This window comes from Doryrhamphus excisus, linkage group LG22, assembly GCF_037039965.1.
Source record: "Doryrhamphus excisus strain RoL-2023G ecotype Guam linkage group LG22, RoL_Dexc_Guam_v1.1, whole genome shotgun sequence".
Taxonomy (NCBI): domain Eukaryota; kingdom Metazoa; phylum Chordata; class Actinopteri; order Syngnathiformes; family Syngnathidae; genus Doryrhamphus; species Doryrhamphus excisus.
In genome coordinates this window covers 2,467,645-2,485,299 of record NC_136378.1, presented here as the reverse complement: position 1 = coordinate 2,485,299, position 17,655 = coordinate 2,467,645, and the positions used below count along the sequence as shown (strand labels likewise).

The following is a 17,655-nucleotide window of genomic DNA, read 5'->3' as shown; positions in this document are numbered from 1 at the left end:
TTCAAGACTACAAGTCCCACAATGCACTGCTCGCTTTCTCTTAAGATCCACACGTCTTTGCTAGTCGTCAGGATACGTCGTCAAACGGCGGGGAAAGGAGTATTTTTCCTTTAGCTGCTACGAGAGCCATTTTACTTCGAAACATAATCTTATTTTAATACGAATTCGGAGACAAAAGACATTTAGCGACTTTGTCGTTTGACTCGGCGGGCAAGTAAGCTTTAGCAGACCGGTGTTCAACTGAAAGCCAAAACGTTTAGTTTCGCCCCCCATCATTTTCTTTTGGAACATTACGGCACTGTAATTGTATTTAAATTACAGTTTCTAGACGGATGTTGGATACTTGGAGAAACAGTTTGGGTTTAAATCTCGAAACTGTTCGATTCCAAATATAGCCAGCGTTAATACTAGAGCGTCCTTGACGTGCAAGAGTGGATATTTGCAGCTTTGCCAAAGTTTATAATTACATAGTCGACAGCATTGTGGCCCATTATCACTAGCTTATTTTTTTAAACATCGCTTTGTAATTTGTTGACTTCATAATTAGTCGTTTTTCGATTTTTTTTAGTGCTTTTCAATCCCTGACGATGACTTTTAGTGCTTGTATGAGCGTCACGGTTCGCCTCTCCCTGCTGCTGCTTTTACTGACTTCAACGGTGCTCCATGCTGAGCCCCAGCAAGCCCACCAGTCGGCCGGAGAGGCTAGCCAGCCGCCGGTCACCCTCCGCAGCTTGTTCCGCGGAAGCAGCCAGGAGCTCCATCGGTACGTGGAGTCACTCGTGGGAGCTAGCGCGATCCGATCAGCGGTTGAGGTAATCAATGTCTTTTTTTTTTTTACTCTTTGCAACTCTTCCTAACTCCACTGATGTGCTCTGTCATGTTAATCAAATATTTATTGATCACTAATTGCACCTCTTTCACCTCTGTTTCCGTCCAATCAACATGTTCTCTATTCATTCACACCTTCCATTTTGGCTTCCTCACCACCTCCTTGCTGTTCACTCACTCTTCTGCTCTCCTAGAGTGCACTCTTGTCTCTAGAGTCACTGCTTGGTCAGGAGAACATCTATTCAGTGGTCATGGTAAGAAAACCTACTGGGATTGTTTCCTTCTAACCTACCCCACACCTCCTTAGCATGACATTGGGAGCTTTTTGGAGCAAAGTGCCCATTGCATATTGACTGGACACAACATTAGGCACATCTGCAGAGATGCCATCTCATGGTGTGTTTGGAAAGGTGCATCATCCTGATGGATGGATGGATGGATAAACATCTCTCTACACAACCTGCCTTTTGCTGGTGCGTCTGTTGTACTGCAAGAGGGATACAAAAATAGTTGGATCAGAAACCGAAATAGAACCTTAATCTAGCAGGTCTATCAGATTATGTGTCCATTTAGGACTTGGGTGTCGGGTCAATCATTCTTTTTTTTTTTTTTTAATGTGAAATGCAGTTTTTCCCCAATATGGTGGATCAGAAGTAATAACGTTTACATGTCACTTTTCATTGTTAGAACTTATGTTGATGCCCCGAATACTGACTTTAGGTTTCGTGCAGACTGACAACTGACTCATTGTCAGACTTGCTGACTAATCCCACTCATTTCCACACGTGGTCTTAAACCACTTCCTTTACAATTGACTTCGTTTTAAAAAATCACAACTGCGACAAACTCTGATCACTGAAAATATCTTCTTATTGAGCTAAGCAATGTTGTTTAAAATGGGCTGAAGAGGTGCAGCAGCTCAAAAAAATACTGAATATATTTTTTATTAGATATACAGTGGCTGCACCCGAGTGGTTTTAGCATGGAGCCCACAAACTCAGGAGATCAGGTCTCTGTGTGGAGTTTGCATGTTCTCCCCATAGGTTAATTGCCGACTCCAAATTGTCCATAGGTATGAATGTGAGTGTGAATGGTTGTTTGTCTATATGTGCCCTGTGATTGGCTGGCAACCAGTCCAGGGTGTACTCTGCCTCTTGCCTGAAGACAGCTGGGATAGGCTCCCGCAACCCTTGTGAGGATAAACGGTAGAAAATGAATGAATGAGTTCTCCTCCTATTTTGTGTGGAAGTGGTAACTTTTTGGCTTGTTATTTTGTCTTTCCCCACCCTCGACCATCTCTGTGTGGAGTTTGCATGTTCTCCCACATTCCAAAAACATGCACGTGAGTGTGAATGGTTGTTTGTCTATATGTGCCCTGTGATTGGCTGGCCACCAGTCCAGGGTGTACCCCGCCTCTTGCCTGAAGACAGCTGGGATAGGCTCCAGCATATGTGAGACCCTAGTGAGGATAAGCGGCATAGAGGATGGCGGATGGATATACAGTAACATGTGTGTAAAGTCTAATTTGATCCATTTTATGTTATTATTTTTTTTGTCAAAAACATGTGTTGATATTTTACAACATTTTTATGAACTATATTAATATTAATTATATTAATATATATACACACACTATATTATAAGGGAGTTGTAATTTTATTACTATTTATATTTTTATAAATTTTACAATTGATGAGAATATACTAAAAAAAATTATTAGTAATTTCATACCAAAATAGTTGTCACATAATTGGATTAATCATTGATTAATTGTTGCAGCTCTAGATTATTGGTTAGGTTTAAGATTAAATATTGAATATGATAAGTAGTCCACAAATTGGGTGTGAATGGGAATAGAAGTTGATCAATTAAATCAATTTATTTTAACTTATTGCTATTATTATTGTTATTATTATTATTATTAATCTCCCTGGATGGGAACTCAACTCCCTGCATCTTTAGACCACAAACCAGGTTTGACGTTAGCGCCTCTGCTGGTGACAGACGAGTAGTGCACTCTTCAGGATGCGACTCATCAATCACTTCCACACAATTACATCAGTCCATCCATTAATTGCTGTTACGCACACCTCCATATCAAGTGTCCCACACTTCAGAAACTCCTATTTTAAGAGGCGCACAAACGCACCACGGCGAGGTGACAGATGCCGGCGTCTTGCTCCGACATGCTGAGCGGTCCTCACTTACCGAGCCAGCGTGTCATGAAGCAGGTGCGGATAAGCGACTTTGCAGGGCTTCCCCTGACCTTGACGGGTGACACCTGACTGTGTGTGTGTGTGTGTGTGTGTGTGTGTGCGCGTCTATGAGGGATACAGGAATAGAGCCGGGCAGCTGCTGTCACTCACACACAGCTGTTTGCTCCAGTCAACAATACAGCAGTTCTTCTAGCATAACATACTGTTCCACTTCTATCCTTATGTTGTACACTATGTCATTGCAAGACCCTGACGTACCTTTAAAATATCGTCTTAAATTAAAACACAAGGAATATGTACTGGTCAAAGATCTCGGAGATGTGCTTTTTGTAAGAACCCACATCAAAAGTGTCAAAGATTGTCTATAAATTGTGATTTTGCTTGGTAAATTGTTACAGGCTTTGAAATTGAACTTAGCGGACCGGCAAGATGTCCTCCCTGAGCACGGTTTTGCCCACGGGCCACCGGTTGAAGAGACCAACTTTTGTTTTTTTTTTTTTTTAAATAATTCTTACATAATAACTCACTGTGCGCACTATGAGGTTCTCTACAGTGAGGTTCATGCCACTGCTGTTATTTATTATTATTATTATGATTAGTTATTATTGCGCTTGTTGTGAGGTAATTCCAACCTGTTGTTCCATCAACTTTGTATTCCTTATTTATGTTTTAGACCGTTTTAATGCTGAATTTAATCCAAGAATATGTCAGACTTTCTTAAATATTCATATTTTTTGACAAATCGTCCATAGATGTTTGAACCGTGACGTGATGAGGATCGACTGTATATGTAAATAAATTCTACATTTAAATAAAAATCTGTTAGTTTTCTGCTAGTATGCATGAAAACAGAGGAACGTCCTTGTTTGACGTTTTGGTAATGGTTTAATTTCATTTGAACATGCATCAGATGACAATTGAATGCATCACATAATCAGTTCACAGTTCCACATGTCCAAAAGGAGTAGGAAGAAGCAAAGCTTATTAAATCCTACCCCTCCATCTGGTACTTTTACAATCAGTAACGGTTACATTTGTTCACTTCCTGCTTTCTTAATATAGTTAAATTTTAAAAAAAATTTTAATTTTTAAAATTTGTAAAAAAAAAAATTTTTTTTAATATTTTTATTATTAGCCTTAGGGATTATTTTAGCTGTTTGAAGATGAACTATATCAGCAAGGTGAAGTATTTGTGATTTTAGAAATAAGGAGTTAGTATGTTCTCTGTAGGCGGCATTATGAATTATCCTTACTGACCTTTTTTGCAGTACATTTAGCGAGTGAAGATTGCTTTCATAGTTATTACCCCATATTTCCTTCACAATAAGTAAGATATGGTAGAACCCGAGAACAATACAGTATTGGGCCCTATTAGATCAATGCAGATGTACCTAATGAAGTGTCCGGTGAGAGCCTGCCTGTAAACAGAACAGAGTCTGCCTGTATGATGAATGCGAGTAGAAAGTAGAAAGCAACAAGCTGAAACGCGTCTCCTCTGGGCAGTTTGTGCAGATGGCGATCCGCTTCCTGGCCGAAGGAGCCGCCAGCGGCCTCAACGTCATCGCCGTGTACGTCACAGAGATACTGAGGGTCACAGGATTCGACGGTGAGTGTTCGTACGAGGCAAAGTACGAGGAAGCAGCAAACTAATTATTCCATTTCGTTCTTCACAGCTACCTTGACGCTGCCTCGTTTCACCCCGGAGGGCGTGACCACGGTGGCTCAGTGGGGGGTCCTGGCTGTCATAGGCTACTGGGTGCTGACCGTCGTCCTGCGTTTGGTGATCGGCGCCCTGCGGCAGGTCTTCTGGCTGGTCAAGATGGCCACCGTGCTGTGGCTCTTCGCCATGATCGTGAGCGACAAAAGCGCCACCGCCGACACTACTGCTGTGCGCCTCGGCGGCCTGGTGCTGGGGTACATCCTGGTCACTTTGCTGACCTCCAGCTCGGACCACACCAGCGCGCTGGAGCATCGCCTGAGGAGCCTGGAGGGCAGAGTGAAGGCGGTGGAGAAGAGGAAAGGCAACCAGTGAGGAAGCATCGGACACGGCTGTCAAACTATTCTGGGTAATAAAGTGGATTTTTAATCAGAAACGAAAATGGCGTAGATGTTTCGGTAAGAGACTTATCGAAGTGTCCTCCAACCTTTTATTGACATCAAACATGTTGAAAGCTTGAAAGCACCTGTTTGGTTTCTTATTGCTGTCAGCTGAGAGCTTTATCTGATCCGCCATCTTCACTTCACTCTCCCCTTCTCACTAATCTCAAGGTGAGTCAAGTGGGACAGCGAAGAACCGTATCGCTTCCTACCCTTTAGGACGGGGGTGTCAAAACTCGATGAAAACAATATATATTTTTCATTTATATTTTTCATTTTGCAAAAAATGCCCACTTTCTCGTATGAGCGCCAACATTTAAACCTTTTCTCCTTGCATGACGCCAAATTTACAAACCAAATCCAACAACACCACCGGTGGGTGTTAACAGCTTTAATGCACAATTAATTAGACACATTATACATATTTTTGCAAACCAAATGTTAGTAAAGTGATCACAGCTCATTTACCGGCACCACAGTAGAGTAGAAAGTAGAACCCAAATGGACACAACATTCAATAAACTGCATAACTTCTTTTACAAGATGATTCTAGGAGTCTTGATCTATTTTAAAAAAAATCTGATTTAAAAAAAAAAAATGGCTTCCAAACATGAGGTAGTAGTTTACCCTCATTAGGGTATTTTATTCCTGCACAAACTCAATATGAATGAAATATAAAAGCTGTTGTACAAGTAGGCACAAGTTGTGTTGATTTGGTGGGAAAAAAAATAAAAATTGGTCCTGAGCGTCTGAGGATTGAGCTTAGAACAAAACAAGTTTTGTTCCATAAAGGTTCGTTTCTAGAAACCACAAAATGAGCATTAGAATAGTTTACAAATATATGAAATGTAACAGCAAACATGATATTGTAAAGCTTGTATAAAAAAATAAAACCATGCATAGTTTTACCAAATGAAAGACAAAAAAATTCAGCAAAAGGCACAGTTAAAACCAAAAAAATCAACATTACACATTCAGACACCAGCAATATGTGTTTAAGCTTTCTCTATTTACTATATATCGATAGCTATTCCATAAGTGCATAATAAAACACATTTAGCTGATTACTGTACACACATCTACTTGAGCCCCCTGGTGGCTAACGCATGTAACTACACGACTTTTTAGACACATCAGTGGCGTTTCTATAGGGAAGGGATGGGTCATTCATGCAGTACTTTATCCGCTCTACAGGGGGCAACAGCGAACAGTCAGCGTCACAATGTAGGGGCCGTAGAAGAAGGCTCACATTTAAACAAATATGGCGCTATCCAATCTGAAACGTAGATACCGGAAGTTGGGCTTTTGACAGCAACTGGACAATAAACTATACATTTGGCGTATTTGAACGCTATTTCGACGGAAGTATAGCAACTATGACCCCCCCCCCCCCGATAATTGGTGGCTTGCTGCAATACAAGTAAGAATAGTGTTTTAAGGCTAAAAAAAAATACAAATTGTAATAGCTAGCTATAGCCATGACACTCAGAGAACTGAACTGCTGAACTCTAAACCCGATTTTAAGAAAACTGACCACGACTTCTTCCAAATACACTCCATAAGTATCTAAATACAGAATTAATTAATCAGGGATCGGACTGCTGCAGTTGTATTTCACAGTGCATATACTGTTTATGGAAAGTTCTTCTAAGAACCCGGATGAAGTAGCCGAAATAACCCACCCGTGCTAGGCCACGCTACCTAAGTAACGTATTAATTTTTCCTTATACTGTACTATAAAAACGCCACTGTATGCAATGACCCCCCCCCCCCACACTGTCCATTAAATGCTGACAAAAGCCTGACAAAAACAAGAAATACTGATGCTACTGCATGTACATTTTCATGCAGAAAGAGGGCCACACATGCACGCTTTTAAGATACACTTGGTAGTGTGTGACGCCTCCTTTTACCCAACATGCTCCTCAGGTTCTGCACTTGGTGTCCGCTTTCTCAGAGTCTCCACACCCCTCACATGAAGTTGAGTTTATCTGAGGTGTAAACGTTAGAGATGGTGGTGTCTGAGCTGAGGGCGGAGGGAATATTCATCCCTTTGAGCTCAAACCGGGGCCCTGGATCAGATGAGAATCCAAGGGTCGGTGCTGGCGTGGAGTCCTGCCCACTTGAAACGGTGGTCTGGGTGGAGCCAAAGGATACGCTTGTTAAAAGAACCGCTTGAAGGTAAAATACACCATTCACATTTCAGCAACTGTTTTATTAAGTATATCTTATAAAGAAATGAAACTTGGATCAACTTTAAAGAATACAGTGTACAGCTTTTTTTTTAAAGCTGGATATGTTTCCTGTCCAGGAAATCCCTGAAAATCCATCAAGTCTTAATTATGTCTTATTTACTCTTATTATGTCAATATGTTGAGTAGTACATTTGTAAAAGGCACATACTAGGTAGGGATGAGAGTCACCAATTAACCTAGCATGTTTTTGGAATGTGGGAGGAAACCGGAGAAAACCCACGCATGCACGGGGAGAACATGCAAACTCCACACAGAGATGGCCGAGGGTGGGGAAAGACAAAATAAGAAGCCAAAAAGTTACCACTTCCACACAAAATATGAGGAGAACTCATTCATTCATTCATTTTCTACCGCTTATCCTTACGAGGGTCACGGGGGTGCTGGAGCCTATCACAGGCGGGGTACACACTGGACTGGTGGCCAGCCAATCACAGGGCACATATAGACAAACAACCATTCACACTCACATTCATACCTAGGGACAATTTGGAGTCGCTAATTAACCTAGCGTGTTTTTGGAATGTGGGAGGAAACCGGAGTACCCGGAGAAAACCCACGCATGCACGGGGAGAACATGCAAACTCCACACAGAGATGCCAAGTGGAGAATCGAACCCATGTCTTCCTGATCTCCTGACTGTGTGGCTTACGTGCAGTCTACCCAAGTTTCATTTCGGATGGATGGGTGGATGGATCCCATATAATAATAAATAATAATATTGCTTATTATAATATTGTTTATTGCTGCATATTATGTTTTTGTGTGTGTACCTCAGGCTGCAGTGGGCTCGGATGGATGACCACTGTGTTGTACACCTGTTGGCGAAACAATGCAACGTTACCTCACAGGTTGGAAAAAGAGGACATGCACTTGCTGAATACAACATCAGGTAACCCTCTAATTTCTTAGGCTGCGTGAACCCTTAGGGGTGTGAACCCTAACCTTAACCTTAACCCTGTCATTGTCTGCAATTAGCAGATCAACGATTGTCATTATATCGTCAGCGCAGTGTCAAAGCATCGGTCTCTAGCGCAAGGCAGTTATATCCATCGATCGATTTGTGGATAGATTCATCTCGAGCGAAGCGCTATTGATCGTGCAGATCCATCGTTAGCGTGTAAAATACTCGAAACCGCTCTCAGTATGATGCAGTGCAATTGTAGACCACTGCAAACTAGCACCAAAAAAACCAGCTTGAACTCCTGTATTGCATTGCTTTACATTGAGCAGATTAGATTGGGAAAACTCATTACCGGTAGGCCCGAGGAGTCAGGCGCAGGTTCTCTAGCGCCGGCGGGGTTGTGGGCCTGGTAGGACGGAGGTACAGCGGGTGTTGCCGCTCTGGCAGGATTAACAGGCTGATATGAGTAAGCTGTCGAAGTCGGCGTCGCAGCGTAACCTGTTCCTGCTGGCTGAGTCGGGCCCTGTGATTTAACAGAAAGGTGTTTTAGTTAAAATGATGCGATTGTGAGAAGGTTGTCGAAAGGGTTACTTACGTGGTAATATACAGCAGGTGTCGCCGCCGCCGTCGCCGTGGTTGCGGTTGTTTGTGCTTTGGAAGCACTTTTTTTACAGCAGCATCTTCTTATGCACAAGCAGCACATAACCGCCGTCGCAATGATGGCGACAAAAATAATAACATAAACATACGCAGGAGCGTTAGCTGTAGAGACAAGAGACATGATTGAGGTACATGACGGTGAGATAGACTCGGTTAAAATATTTCCGACCTTCTTCCACGTCCACGTTGGCCGCAAACATCAGGCGTTGATCTTTGTCTCGGAACTCAAAGATGCCAGAATCTTTGGTTTCCACGGGACTGAATTCTATGCCGTCATTTTGTCGGTAGACTCGGTCGCCAAACTGTAACCTGTTGTAGTAGTCAAGGTCTTCTTCTGGATCTCCATTAAGCAGTAGTGGTATGGTCTCCCCTTGCCCATGCGGACTGAAGGTGATTTGCCACGGAGTAATGGCAGAAGGGTATTGGAGAAAGAAAGTTTCGCCCTCCTTCGGGTTATAGTTTTCTGTGTACTCTGATGAGGATTGGATAAGTCAAATTAGCCTCATCGACATATTCAATAAGAAGACAAAATGAACCTACCACTGCCGCCTTTTTGTATTTCCTATAAATATTCACCTGGGATCATTTTTCCGGCTCGGACATAACTGTTCTTTCTACCAAACATGGATGACAAAAGCGTTCCGTGACCGACCTACCTGTGACTGTGAGCTTCTTCCTGGAGATCAACGTGTTGCTCTTGTCCCTCAAGTTGTAGTAACCGTTATCCTGCTGCGTGACCTTGGAAATTTCCCAGGAATTTTTAGTCAGCCGACCCCTGCCTCCCTCACTGGTGGCCTGAGTGTTGGTGCGATTCCACAGGATCCTTGTTCGGTCCGGCTTGCTCACCGGAGCGAATTCCAGAATGTCCACATTATGGGGAAGGTTGATGCGATACAAACCGTTGTAATACCTGTGTGTACCTTCGGCGCATTCTAGAAACAAACCCAATATTAGCGTTAGCATAAAAATGGCGTCATGAATGAAAATACAAATCTAAGACAAACAACCATTCACACTCATTTTCATACCTATGGACAATTTGGAGTCGCTAATTAACCTAGCATGTTTTTGGAATGTGGGAGGAAACCGGAGTACCCGGGGAGAACATGCTAACTCCACACAGAGATGGCCGAGGGTGGGGAAAGACAAAATAAGAAGCCAAAAAGTTACCACTTCCACACAAAATAGGAGGAGAACTCATTCATTCATTCATGCTTTTCCTCACGAGGGTCGTGGGGGTGCTGGAGCCTATCCCAGCTGTCTTCAAGCGAGAGACACCCTGGACTGGTGGCCAGCCAATCACAGGGCACATATAGACAAACAACCATTCACACTCACATTCATACCTATGGACAATTTGGAGTCGCTAATTAACCTAGCATGTTTTTGGAATGTGGGAGGAAACCGGAGTACCCGGAGAAAACCCACGCATGCACGGGGAGAACATGCAAACTCCACACAGAGATGGCCCAGGGTGGGGAAAGACAAAATAAGAAGCCAAAAAGTTACCACTTCCACACAAAATAGGAGACCTCATTCCTTCATTCATTTTCTACCGCTTTTCCTCACAATGGTCATGGGGGGTGCTTGAGCCTATCCCAGCTGTTTTCAGGCGAGAGGCGGGGTACACCCTGGACTGGTGGTCAGCCAATCACAGGGCACATATAGACAAACAACCATTCACACTCACATTCATACCTATGGACAATTTGGAGTCGCCAATTAACCTAGCATGTTTTTGGAATGTGGGAGGAAACCGGAGAAAACCCACGCATGCACGGGGAGAACATGCAAACTCCACACAGAGATGACCGAGAGTGGAATTGAACCCTGGTCTCCTAGCGGTGAGGTCTGCGTGCTAACCACTCCATATCTAACATTGCACACAACTGCAAATAGCAACATTTTCGTTTAAAAATATGTATCAACGGGAAAAATGCTCTTACCTAGAATTTTCAGCGAGACAATATCGTAGTACATACTGCCAAACGGGGTTGAGAAAGTTCCCTCATCCTGTTCTGTCAGGTGTTGCAGCGACAAAGAAGTAGCGGTGACCTTGAGACGAGGGTCCTTTGCCTGAGAAGACAAACACAGAGCGGAATTTTCAGGACTTTTTTTTTTTTTTTGCATGTGCGTGGACGTCCCTTCGAGGAGCTCACCTCGCCATCGTCATACAATAGTCTTCTGCTTCCTCTGCTTTTTGGAGTGAAGTATATCTTCCCGGTGAATGAAGGCGGCGAATATCGGGAAGGGAAGCGATACGATCGACCGTAGCACAACTGTTCATGTTCTACGGCAAAGGAACCTGTAGTAGGACACAAAGGACAGAAATGTAAATGATTGCATTGGTGCGAATGTCTGTGAAATAAGAGTTGAGTATTAGTTGCTGTTACCATGGTAACATGCTTGTAAACTACCTGTCGCCTGTCAATGTTTAGATGTTTGGAGAGCTAACGTTTCTTCATTTATAAAAACCCTAACTTTAAGGCTTTATTGAGCTTGGCTTAAGAGTTTTTTTCCTCATTCTCATTTAATTCACATTTTAGTGTTTTTGTGCATTTACGATTTAAAAAAAAAACATATGTTGCCGAAGTCATCGTAGAAATGGAAGCTGGTGGAGTACTGTAGAAATTGATTTATGTTTTGTTGCTCCAGCAGCAGATATAAAGTAATTAGCCCCATTTATGAAGCAAATGCAGCATATGTAGTACATTTATAGTACATTTTAGCGTTATGAAGCAACACCGTTAATACATGTGTCGCTGTCAGTGTTTACTACTGTGTAGCTGCGCTAATACAGTATACTCACCACAGAACAAACATGCAAAAAGGAATGTGAGCAACATGACCTGTGGAGGAACAACACCACACTTCAGTCCACCCGCGATAAAACATCGACTTTCAACGTTTGAAATTTGATTAATAAACTATACTTACTCGCTGATAAGTGTGTTGTTTTTTACCCCCAGAATAAGCCCAGTTTACTGTAACCTAAAGGACACAGGAACAAACTGGGCGAGGCTTCGCGCGGCGACGTCATCACTGCGCAGGATATGCGCAAGCTCATGCGCATATTCAAGCACCGGGCATAACATTAGGTACACTTAATTCGGACCGATGCAAGAGCTCAACGCAAGATGTACGAATACGGGTTAGTGCTATGGGATAAATTACGTTTGGAAAATATGTTTGTTATTGCGGTTATAGTTTAAAGAGGTGTATAACATACTATTTCTCTGAAGTGTGGACTTTTGACATCACTGACTTGGGAGTTGAGTGTGGTCCGTTGACTATATGCTATTTTGTAGTTGTTTATTACAACATTATGATTATTAACAACACATACATCAAATATACATATTTAATTAATTCGTTATTATAATAGGAGTAGTGTGTCAGTACTATGTAAAGTACAGTAAAGCTAAACGGACATCTGACTGACCAGGTTATGCTAACCGATACCATTTTTGCCATTTGTGATTGATTGTATCAAAGCCCCGCAGCGGGAGCCCACTTTTCGTAATTTTTTTTGCGTAAACAGCGTAGCTTTTAGGCACCACACTTACGCGGTTAGCGTAACGTGATCCGGAATACAATTGATACATCGCCCATATAAAAGTGCCACTAGGAAGCTACTGCGCATGCGTTAACCTTGATGCCCATTTTATCCCCAGTCGCGTTAACAGTTCACAGTATCTTCCCGTGGAGCCGTTTACCTCACATCTCACAGGTGGGTTCGCGTGGGCGATGAATATAATAGATAACCGAATACATAATAAGCGATGTTTGTTATTGGACATGACCTGAATGAGCTATAGCGGCGGGCCGTCACGTCACTGGGGGCTGGCCTGTTTCCCAACGTCATACATACATATACCACATGATTCATACCGATACATACATCCTGTAGCGGTGGTAAGCTTCCAATAAATCAATTAAACATGATTGATTACACTTGAAAATAGAAGCAACAGTGTTCATTTTAATTTCTGTGTTTAAAGATGAAACTACCTGCTGTATTTTTGTAGGAGAAGATGTCTTCCTGTGTCCTACTCTCTGTCCTCTGGAGCCTTCCGCTCAGTACTACTATCACTGTGGGTGAGTTGTCAGTTTGATACCGATACTGTGCGAATTCAACTCATTAATATCAGGGGACCCCAGAGCACTGGTGTCGACCCTCAATGACCTTTCATAGAAGTTCAATGACTTGTAATGCCGTTGTATTGATGGTATTTTTCTTCTTCACAGGTTTGATCGTATTGGGTGAGCCGACACAAACACTTCATCATATTCTTCCTTTCACAGTTACTCACTTCCTTTTCCTCTCCGACAGGTGACAGAGAAGAAGTCCAGATGGTTTGCGCCGGGAAGGAATTCCGCTTGCCGGTTTACTCGACGTCAAGAATCGTGACCTTCACGCCGAACCCTGTGGGACCGAGGCGTGTCCTCCTTGAGAAGACCTTTGTGAGTGTGTTTTGTTTCTTATCTTATACACACAAATAACAATAATGTCTTCATTTAGGTAAGGGACCCTCGTTTCAAGTGGACCAAAGATAAGATGTTGGTCCTGAAGGAAGTGACTCACGCAGACCAGGGACTTTATTCGATCAAACTGGCTTCTGGGTTCACCTATGAGACAGTTCGTCTGACTGTTTCAGGTTGGATGTTTTTTGTGAAATTAACACCATAAATGTTGTAGCATGCTGGATTTTTTTCCAACAATTTGAAATACATTCATCCCTCCTTCGTTATGGTTAATTGGTTTCAGACCCGACAGTGAATAAGTGATTAATCAATTTTAACAACAGGAACATTTTCATTAGAGCCATATTATTCTTTGTTTACACAACATTGCTAATGCTCAAGTCATGGCTTTAACCTTTGGCAACCTACTAATTTAATTAATACTATGTTACACTCTCCTGCACGCTTTGTGGATACTAGCGGCCCTGCTTCCACCCACCGAGACGAAGACACCGTAGGACTGACAAAAGGGCTCACTCCGTTCATGCCATTGTTCCATGGATCCTTCTTCCTGCCTGTTTGCAAATCTATTGAGGCTTGCATAATTATCAAGTTAATTTTCATTTATTTTATTGTGTGATTAAGGGGATATTGGGGACCTTTCATTCATTTTCTACCGCTTGTCCTCACAAGGGTCGCGGGGGTGCTGGAGCCTATCCTAGATGTCTTTTGGGCGAGAGGCGGGGTACACCCTGGACTAGTCGCCAGTCAATCACTGGGCACATATAGACAAACAACCATTCACACTCACATTCATACCTATGGACAATTTGGAGTTGCTAATTAACCTAGCATGTTTTTGGAATGTGGGAGGAAACCAGAGTACCCGGAGAAAACCCACGCATGCACGGGGAGAACATGCAAACTCCTCACAGAGATGGCCGAGGGTGGGGAAAGACAAAATAAGAAGCCAAAAAGTTACCACTTCCACACAAAATAGGAGGAGAACTCATTCATTCATTCATTTTCTACCACTTACCCTCACGAGGGTCGCAGGATGCTGGAGCCTATCCTACATGTCTTTTGGGCGAGAGGCGGGGTACACCCTGGACTGGTGGCCAGCCAATCACAGGCCACATATAGACAAACAACCATTCACACTCACATTCATACCTATGAACAATTTGGAGTCGCTAATTAAGCTAGCATGGCCGAGGGTGGAATTGAACCCCTGGTCTCCTACCTGTGAGGTCTACGCGCTAACCACTCGCCCACCGTGCAGCCTTTAAAGCCTTTAAAACATAATTTGTCTGTTTTCCAAACAGTTTATCCGAGAGCTGATCACATCCAGCATCAATCCATGCTTTCTTGCAGTATGACACCAATACCCCCCCCCTTTCCACCTGCTTTAGAATGCATCAAGACCTACTATCGAAACTACGGGGAGAACTTTGAGTGCAACATCCCCAAAAACGGCTCAGTCCTGGAGTTTTCTCCCCGAGGCGCTCCGTCTGAGGCGATGCCAATCGTTCTGTGGAACCGCACCGACCCTGACAGCAGTGGTGCCGGTCGGGGTCGGCTGCTGCGAGACGGGAAGGTCTGGGTGGCTGAGCGAGTGACGCAGGCCGATCAAGGCAACTACACAGTGCGAGACACCGAGGGCACGGTGGTGTCGCGTGGCACCCTCAACGTCGGCGGTGAGAAACAATGAGAGAATGCGCTTTAAAAAATGTCTTAAATCATCCTAACATTTTGTATTTTATACAGGACACACTTTTAATGTGATGCGCTCCAGCAGGGAGTCGCTGACCCTGCCCCTCTTCCTCCCTCTACCCCAAGCCTACCTCATTTTTTCACCAATCCGACACACTGACAAATCCTTCCTGGATCTTTCCGACTCTGCTCGTGGTCCCGTTCAACTAATCCGTGAAGGCCATATCTCCAACCAAGACCCTCGGTTCAGGGGTCTCATCTCCGTGGGCAGAAACGGCTCCATTAACGTGGTGGTCGTAGTAAGGCTGACCCCGATCCATGATGGCGTCTATGAAATCAGAGACAGCGATGGCAACCTGGTGTCGTCCACCACGCTGCAGGTGACCGGTGAGTGACGCGTAAACATCGTCTTCATCCCCCTGACGGTCACCCTGCTGCTCACTACCTCGTCTCTTTGACTGCTCCAGAAAGGGTGGACAAGCTGCGAGCTCTTCTCAAGTCCGTCACTGTCCCTTGTAGCTTGTTTCTGTCTCTGACCGGGATGATTCTGTTCTTGAAGCGCTACCCTCGGCCAAACTGCGACCGGTCAAACATGATCGCCTGCTTCAGGAGGAACCGTGCCCCACAAGCCCAGCCCCAGATGGTCAACATCCAGGTGAGGTGGTCGGGAGAACTAAAATGACCTGTTTTCCACTCAGCTTTGAGTCACACCCAGAAGGTTCAAGTAGCTACACTGACTATAATTTATGTTGGGTCCAGAACTACAGTGATCCAAGCCCTCAGCCTCCAGGCTACTATAATCACGTTCAGCAGCCTGGAACGCCGAGGAAATGGACACCAGGTGCCACTCCAGTTCACAATGTAAGGCTGATACACTGTAATGCAGGGGTCTCAAACTCAATTTACCCGGGGGACACCGGAGCTAGGTGCTAGGTGAAGCCGGGTTGCATCAGGTTTAAAAAAAAAAAACAAAAAAAAAACGCATTTATTAAAAACTGGAAAAAAATCAATAAAAAAAAACTATCTTCAATTCTATACCCTACACTTTTTCAGTACTTTGGTTCCGGTTTTCCACACCAAAATATCTGATAAAACATTCCACTGTTCTCAAATATCTTAATAAGATTAAAATTTAAATAATTTTAATTTTAATTTTAATTTTAATTTTAATTTTAATTTTAATTTTAATTTTAATTTTAATTTTAATTTTAATTTTAATTTTAATTTTAATTTTAATTTTAATTTTAATTTTAATTTTAATTTTAATTTTAATTTTAATTTTAATTTTAATTTTAATTTTAATTTTAATTTTAATTTTAATTTTAATTTTAATTTTAATTTTATGAAGCTAGGTTCTGGGTGAACCAATTCCAAATTCACTTTAAGCTGTCATTTCAACATTAAACTTTGGCCGCAAGTTTGAGACCCCCGCTGTAATGCGTGTACCTCGCAGTACAGTACACACACTGTATTTGTGTATTTCTGTTGATGTTTTCAGGGTTATAGTCCTGTGAGGGGAGCAACACCTCGACATACTCCTGTTCGGTCAAAAGCTGAGAACCGCGAAGCACAGAGAGACGCCATTGTGAGTTCAACTATTGAGTTCAAACTCCAGATGTTAACATACTTCAGACATTTTTTTTTCATTTAACAGGACGCGTCTAATGGGGAAGAGAGGAGTATTTCCTTCCCGTTGGATGGGGCGTCAGATTGCCTCCACGCCTCGGAAGATTGCATTCAGTTTCAGATCAAAAATTCAACCAAACTTCAAGAAAGACGAATCAAAACCAAAGAGTGTTATTCCACATTGCCGCTAGACACGGATACATCTGAAACCTGCAGCGTTTACATTTCCAAGAAGCTGAACATCTCGTAGTGCGTATTGGAGGAGCATGTGATACAAGGCCCAGAAAAGACAAAAACTCACCTGTGCCTTTTTGCAATCAAACCTACACTTTATTTCAATGCTTTCGTATCAACATGCATGCCATTAGTGTAAGTGCGATGGTACTTTTATGCAACATGATATGAGTATTTACCTTCCTGCTTCATAGTGGTCGTTTCTTCATTGCGATGGAGCTTCCGAAGTCTCCTTTTTTAGCATCCACTGATGTTGCCTACCTCCAGACCCTCAGGACCACCCTGTTCTGCACTGTATATATTTGCTGAGTGAGATTGTTATGGGGCTTCATCCAAAATAGACAGTGTAATATAATGTAATATAATATAATATAAATATGTTTGCAAAGTTACTTACATGCTTACTAACTGCAACAAAGTTTCATGTTAAATATATGTGCTGTAGTAGAATAATATCACCATAACAAGCCCTGAAGTACTGTGCAAGTAGTACAAGTGATGTACAGTGTAACGCGCTCCACCAAATATTGTATTGTACTGTATTAGCAAATCCTTCCCATTTGATGAGAATGAAGTTTTATTTTTGTACCATAAAAACATGTATTATTGTTGTGTTTTAAAATAAAATATATCTAAACAGAGGCCCATCTCACTATTTTGG

At 42.7% G+C, this 17,655-nt stretch overlaps 3 protein-coding genes across 8 annotated transcripts; 2 read left to right on the top strand and 1 right to left on the bottom strand.

Annotated features, from left to right (window-relative positions):
- The first annotated feature begins 56 nt into the window (after positions 1-56).
- On the top strand, positions 57-6,279 carry LOC131110392 (uncharacterized). 2 transcript variants are annotated; one of them, XM_058063465.2, is made up of 4 exons: positions 57-812; positions 1,023-1,082; positions 4,548-4,650; positions 4,718-6,279. In XM_058063465.2, exons 1-4 carry the CDS (start codon positions 588-590, stop codon positions 5,074-5,076), a joined length of 747 nt encoding a protein of 248 aa, XP_057919448.2. In that variant the 5' UTR covers positions 57-587; the 3' UTR covers positions 5,077-6,279. The 2 variants fall into 2 exon arrangements, with proteins under 2 accessions (XP_057919448.2, XP_057919449.2); XM_058063466.2 differs by lacking the exon at positions 1,023-1,082 and having other exon boundaries at positions 60-812; positions 4,718-6,274.
- On the bottom strand, positions 5,518-11,985 carry LOC144894607 (uncharacterized). Its single transcript, XM_078788018.1, has 10 exons — positions 11,895-11,985; positions 11,767-11,806; positions 11,117-11,262; positions 10,904-11,033; positions 9,614-9,889; positions 9,127-9,429; positions 8,893-9,059; positions 8,650-8,820; positions 8,167-8,211; positions 5,518-7,277 (listed from the first exon to the last, which is right to left on the bottom strand). The coding sequence occupies exons 2-10, from the start codon at positions 11,801-11,803 to the stop codon at positions 7,113-7,115; spliced, it is 1,440 nt and encodes a 479-aa protein (XP_078644144.1). The 5' UTR covers positions 11,804-11,806; positions 11,895-11,985; the 3' UTR covers positions 5,518-7,112.
- On the top strand, positions 6,430-17,650 carry LOC131110385 (uncharacterized). Of its 5 annotated transcripts, XM_058063454.2 has the most exons (12): positions 6,430-7,322; positions 8,172-8,285; positions 12,986-13,055; positions 13,206-13,220; positions 13,291-13,421; positions 13,480-13,615; positions 14,834-15,118; positions 15,189-15,521; positions 15,602-15,789; positions 15,894-15,995; positions 16,633-16,719; positions 16,789-17,649. In XM_058063454.2, the coding sequence occupies exons 3-12, from the start codon at positions 12,992-12,994 to the stop codon at positions 17,008-17,010; spliced, it is 1,563 nt and encodes a 520-aa protein (XP_057919437.2). In that variant the 5' UTR covers positions 6,430-7,322; positions 8,172-8,285; positions 12,986-12,991; the 3' UTR covers positions 17,011-17,649. The 5 variants fall into 5 exon arrangements, with proteins under 5 accessions (XP_057919437.2, XP_057919435.2, XP_057919441.2 ...); XM_058063452.2 differs by having other exon boundaries at positions 12,986-13,220; XM_058063458.2 differs by lacking the exons at positions 6,430-7,322; positions 8,172-8,285 and adding an exon at positions 11,485-12,108.
- The last annotated feature ends 5 nt before the right edge of the window (positions 17,651-17,655 follow it).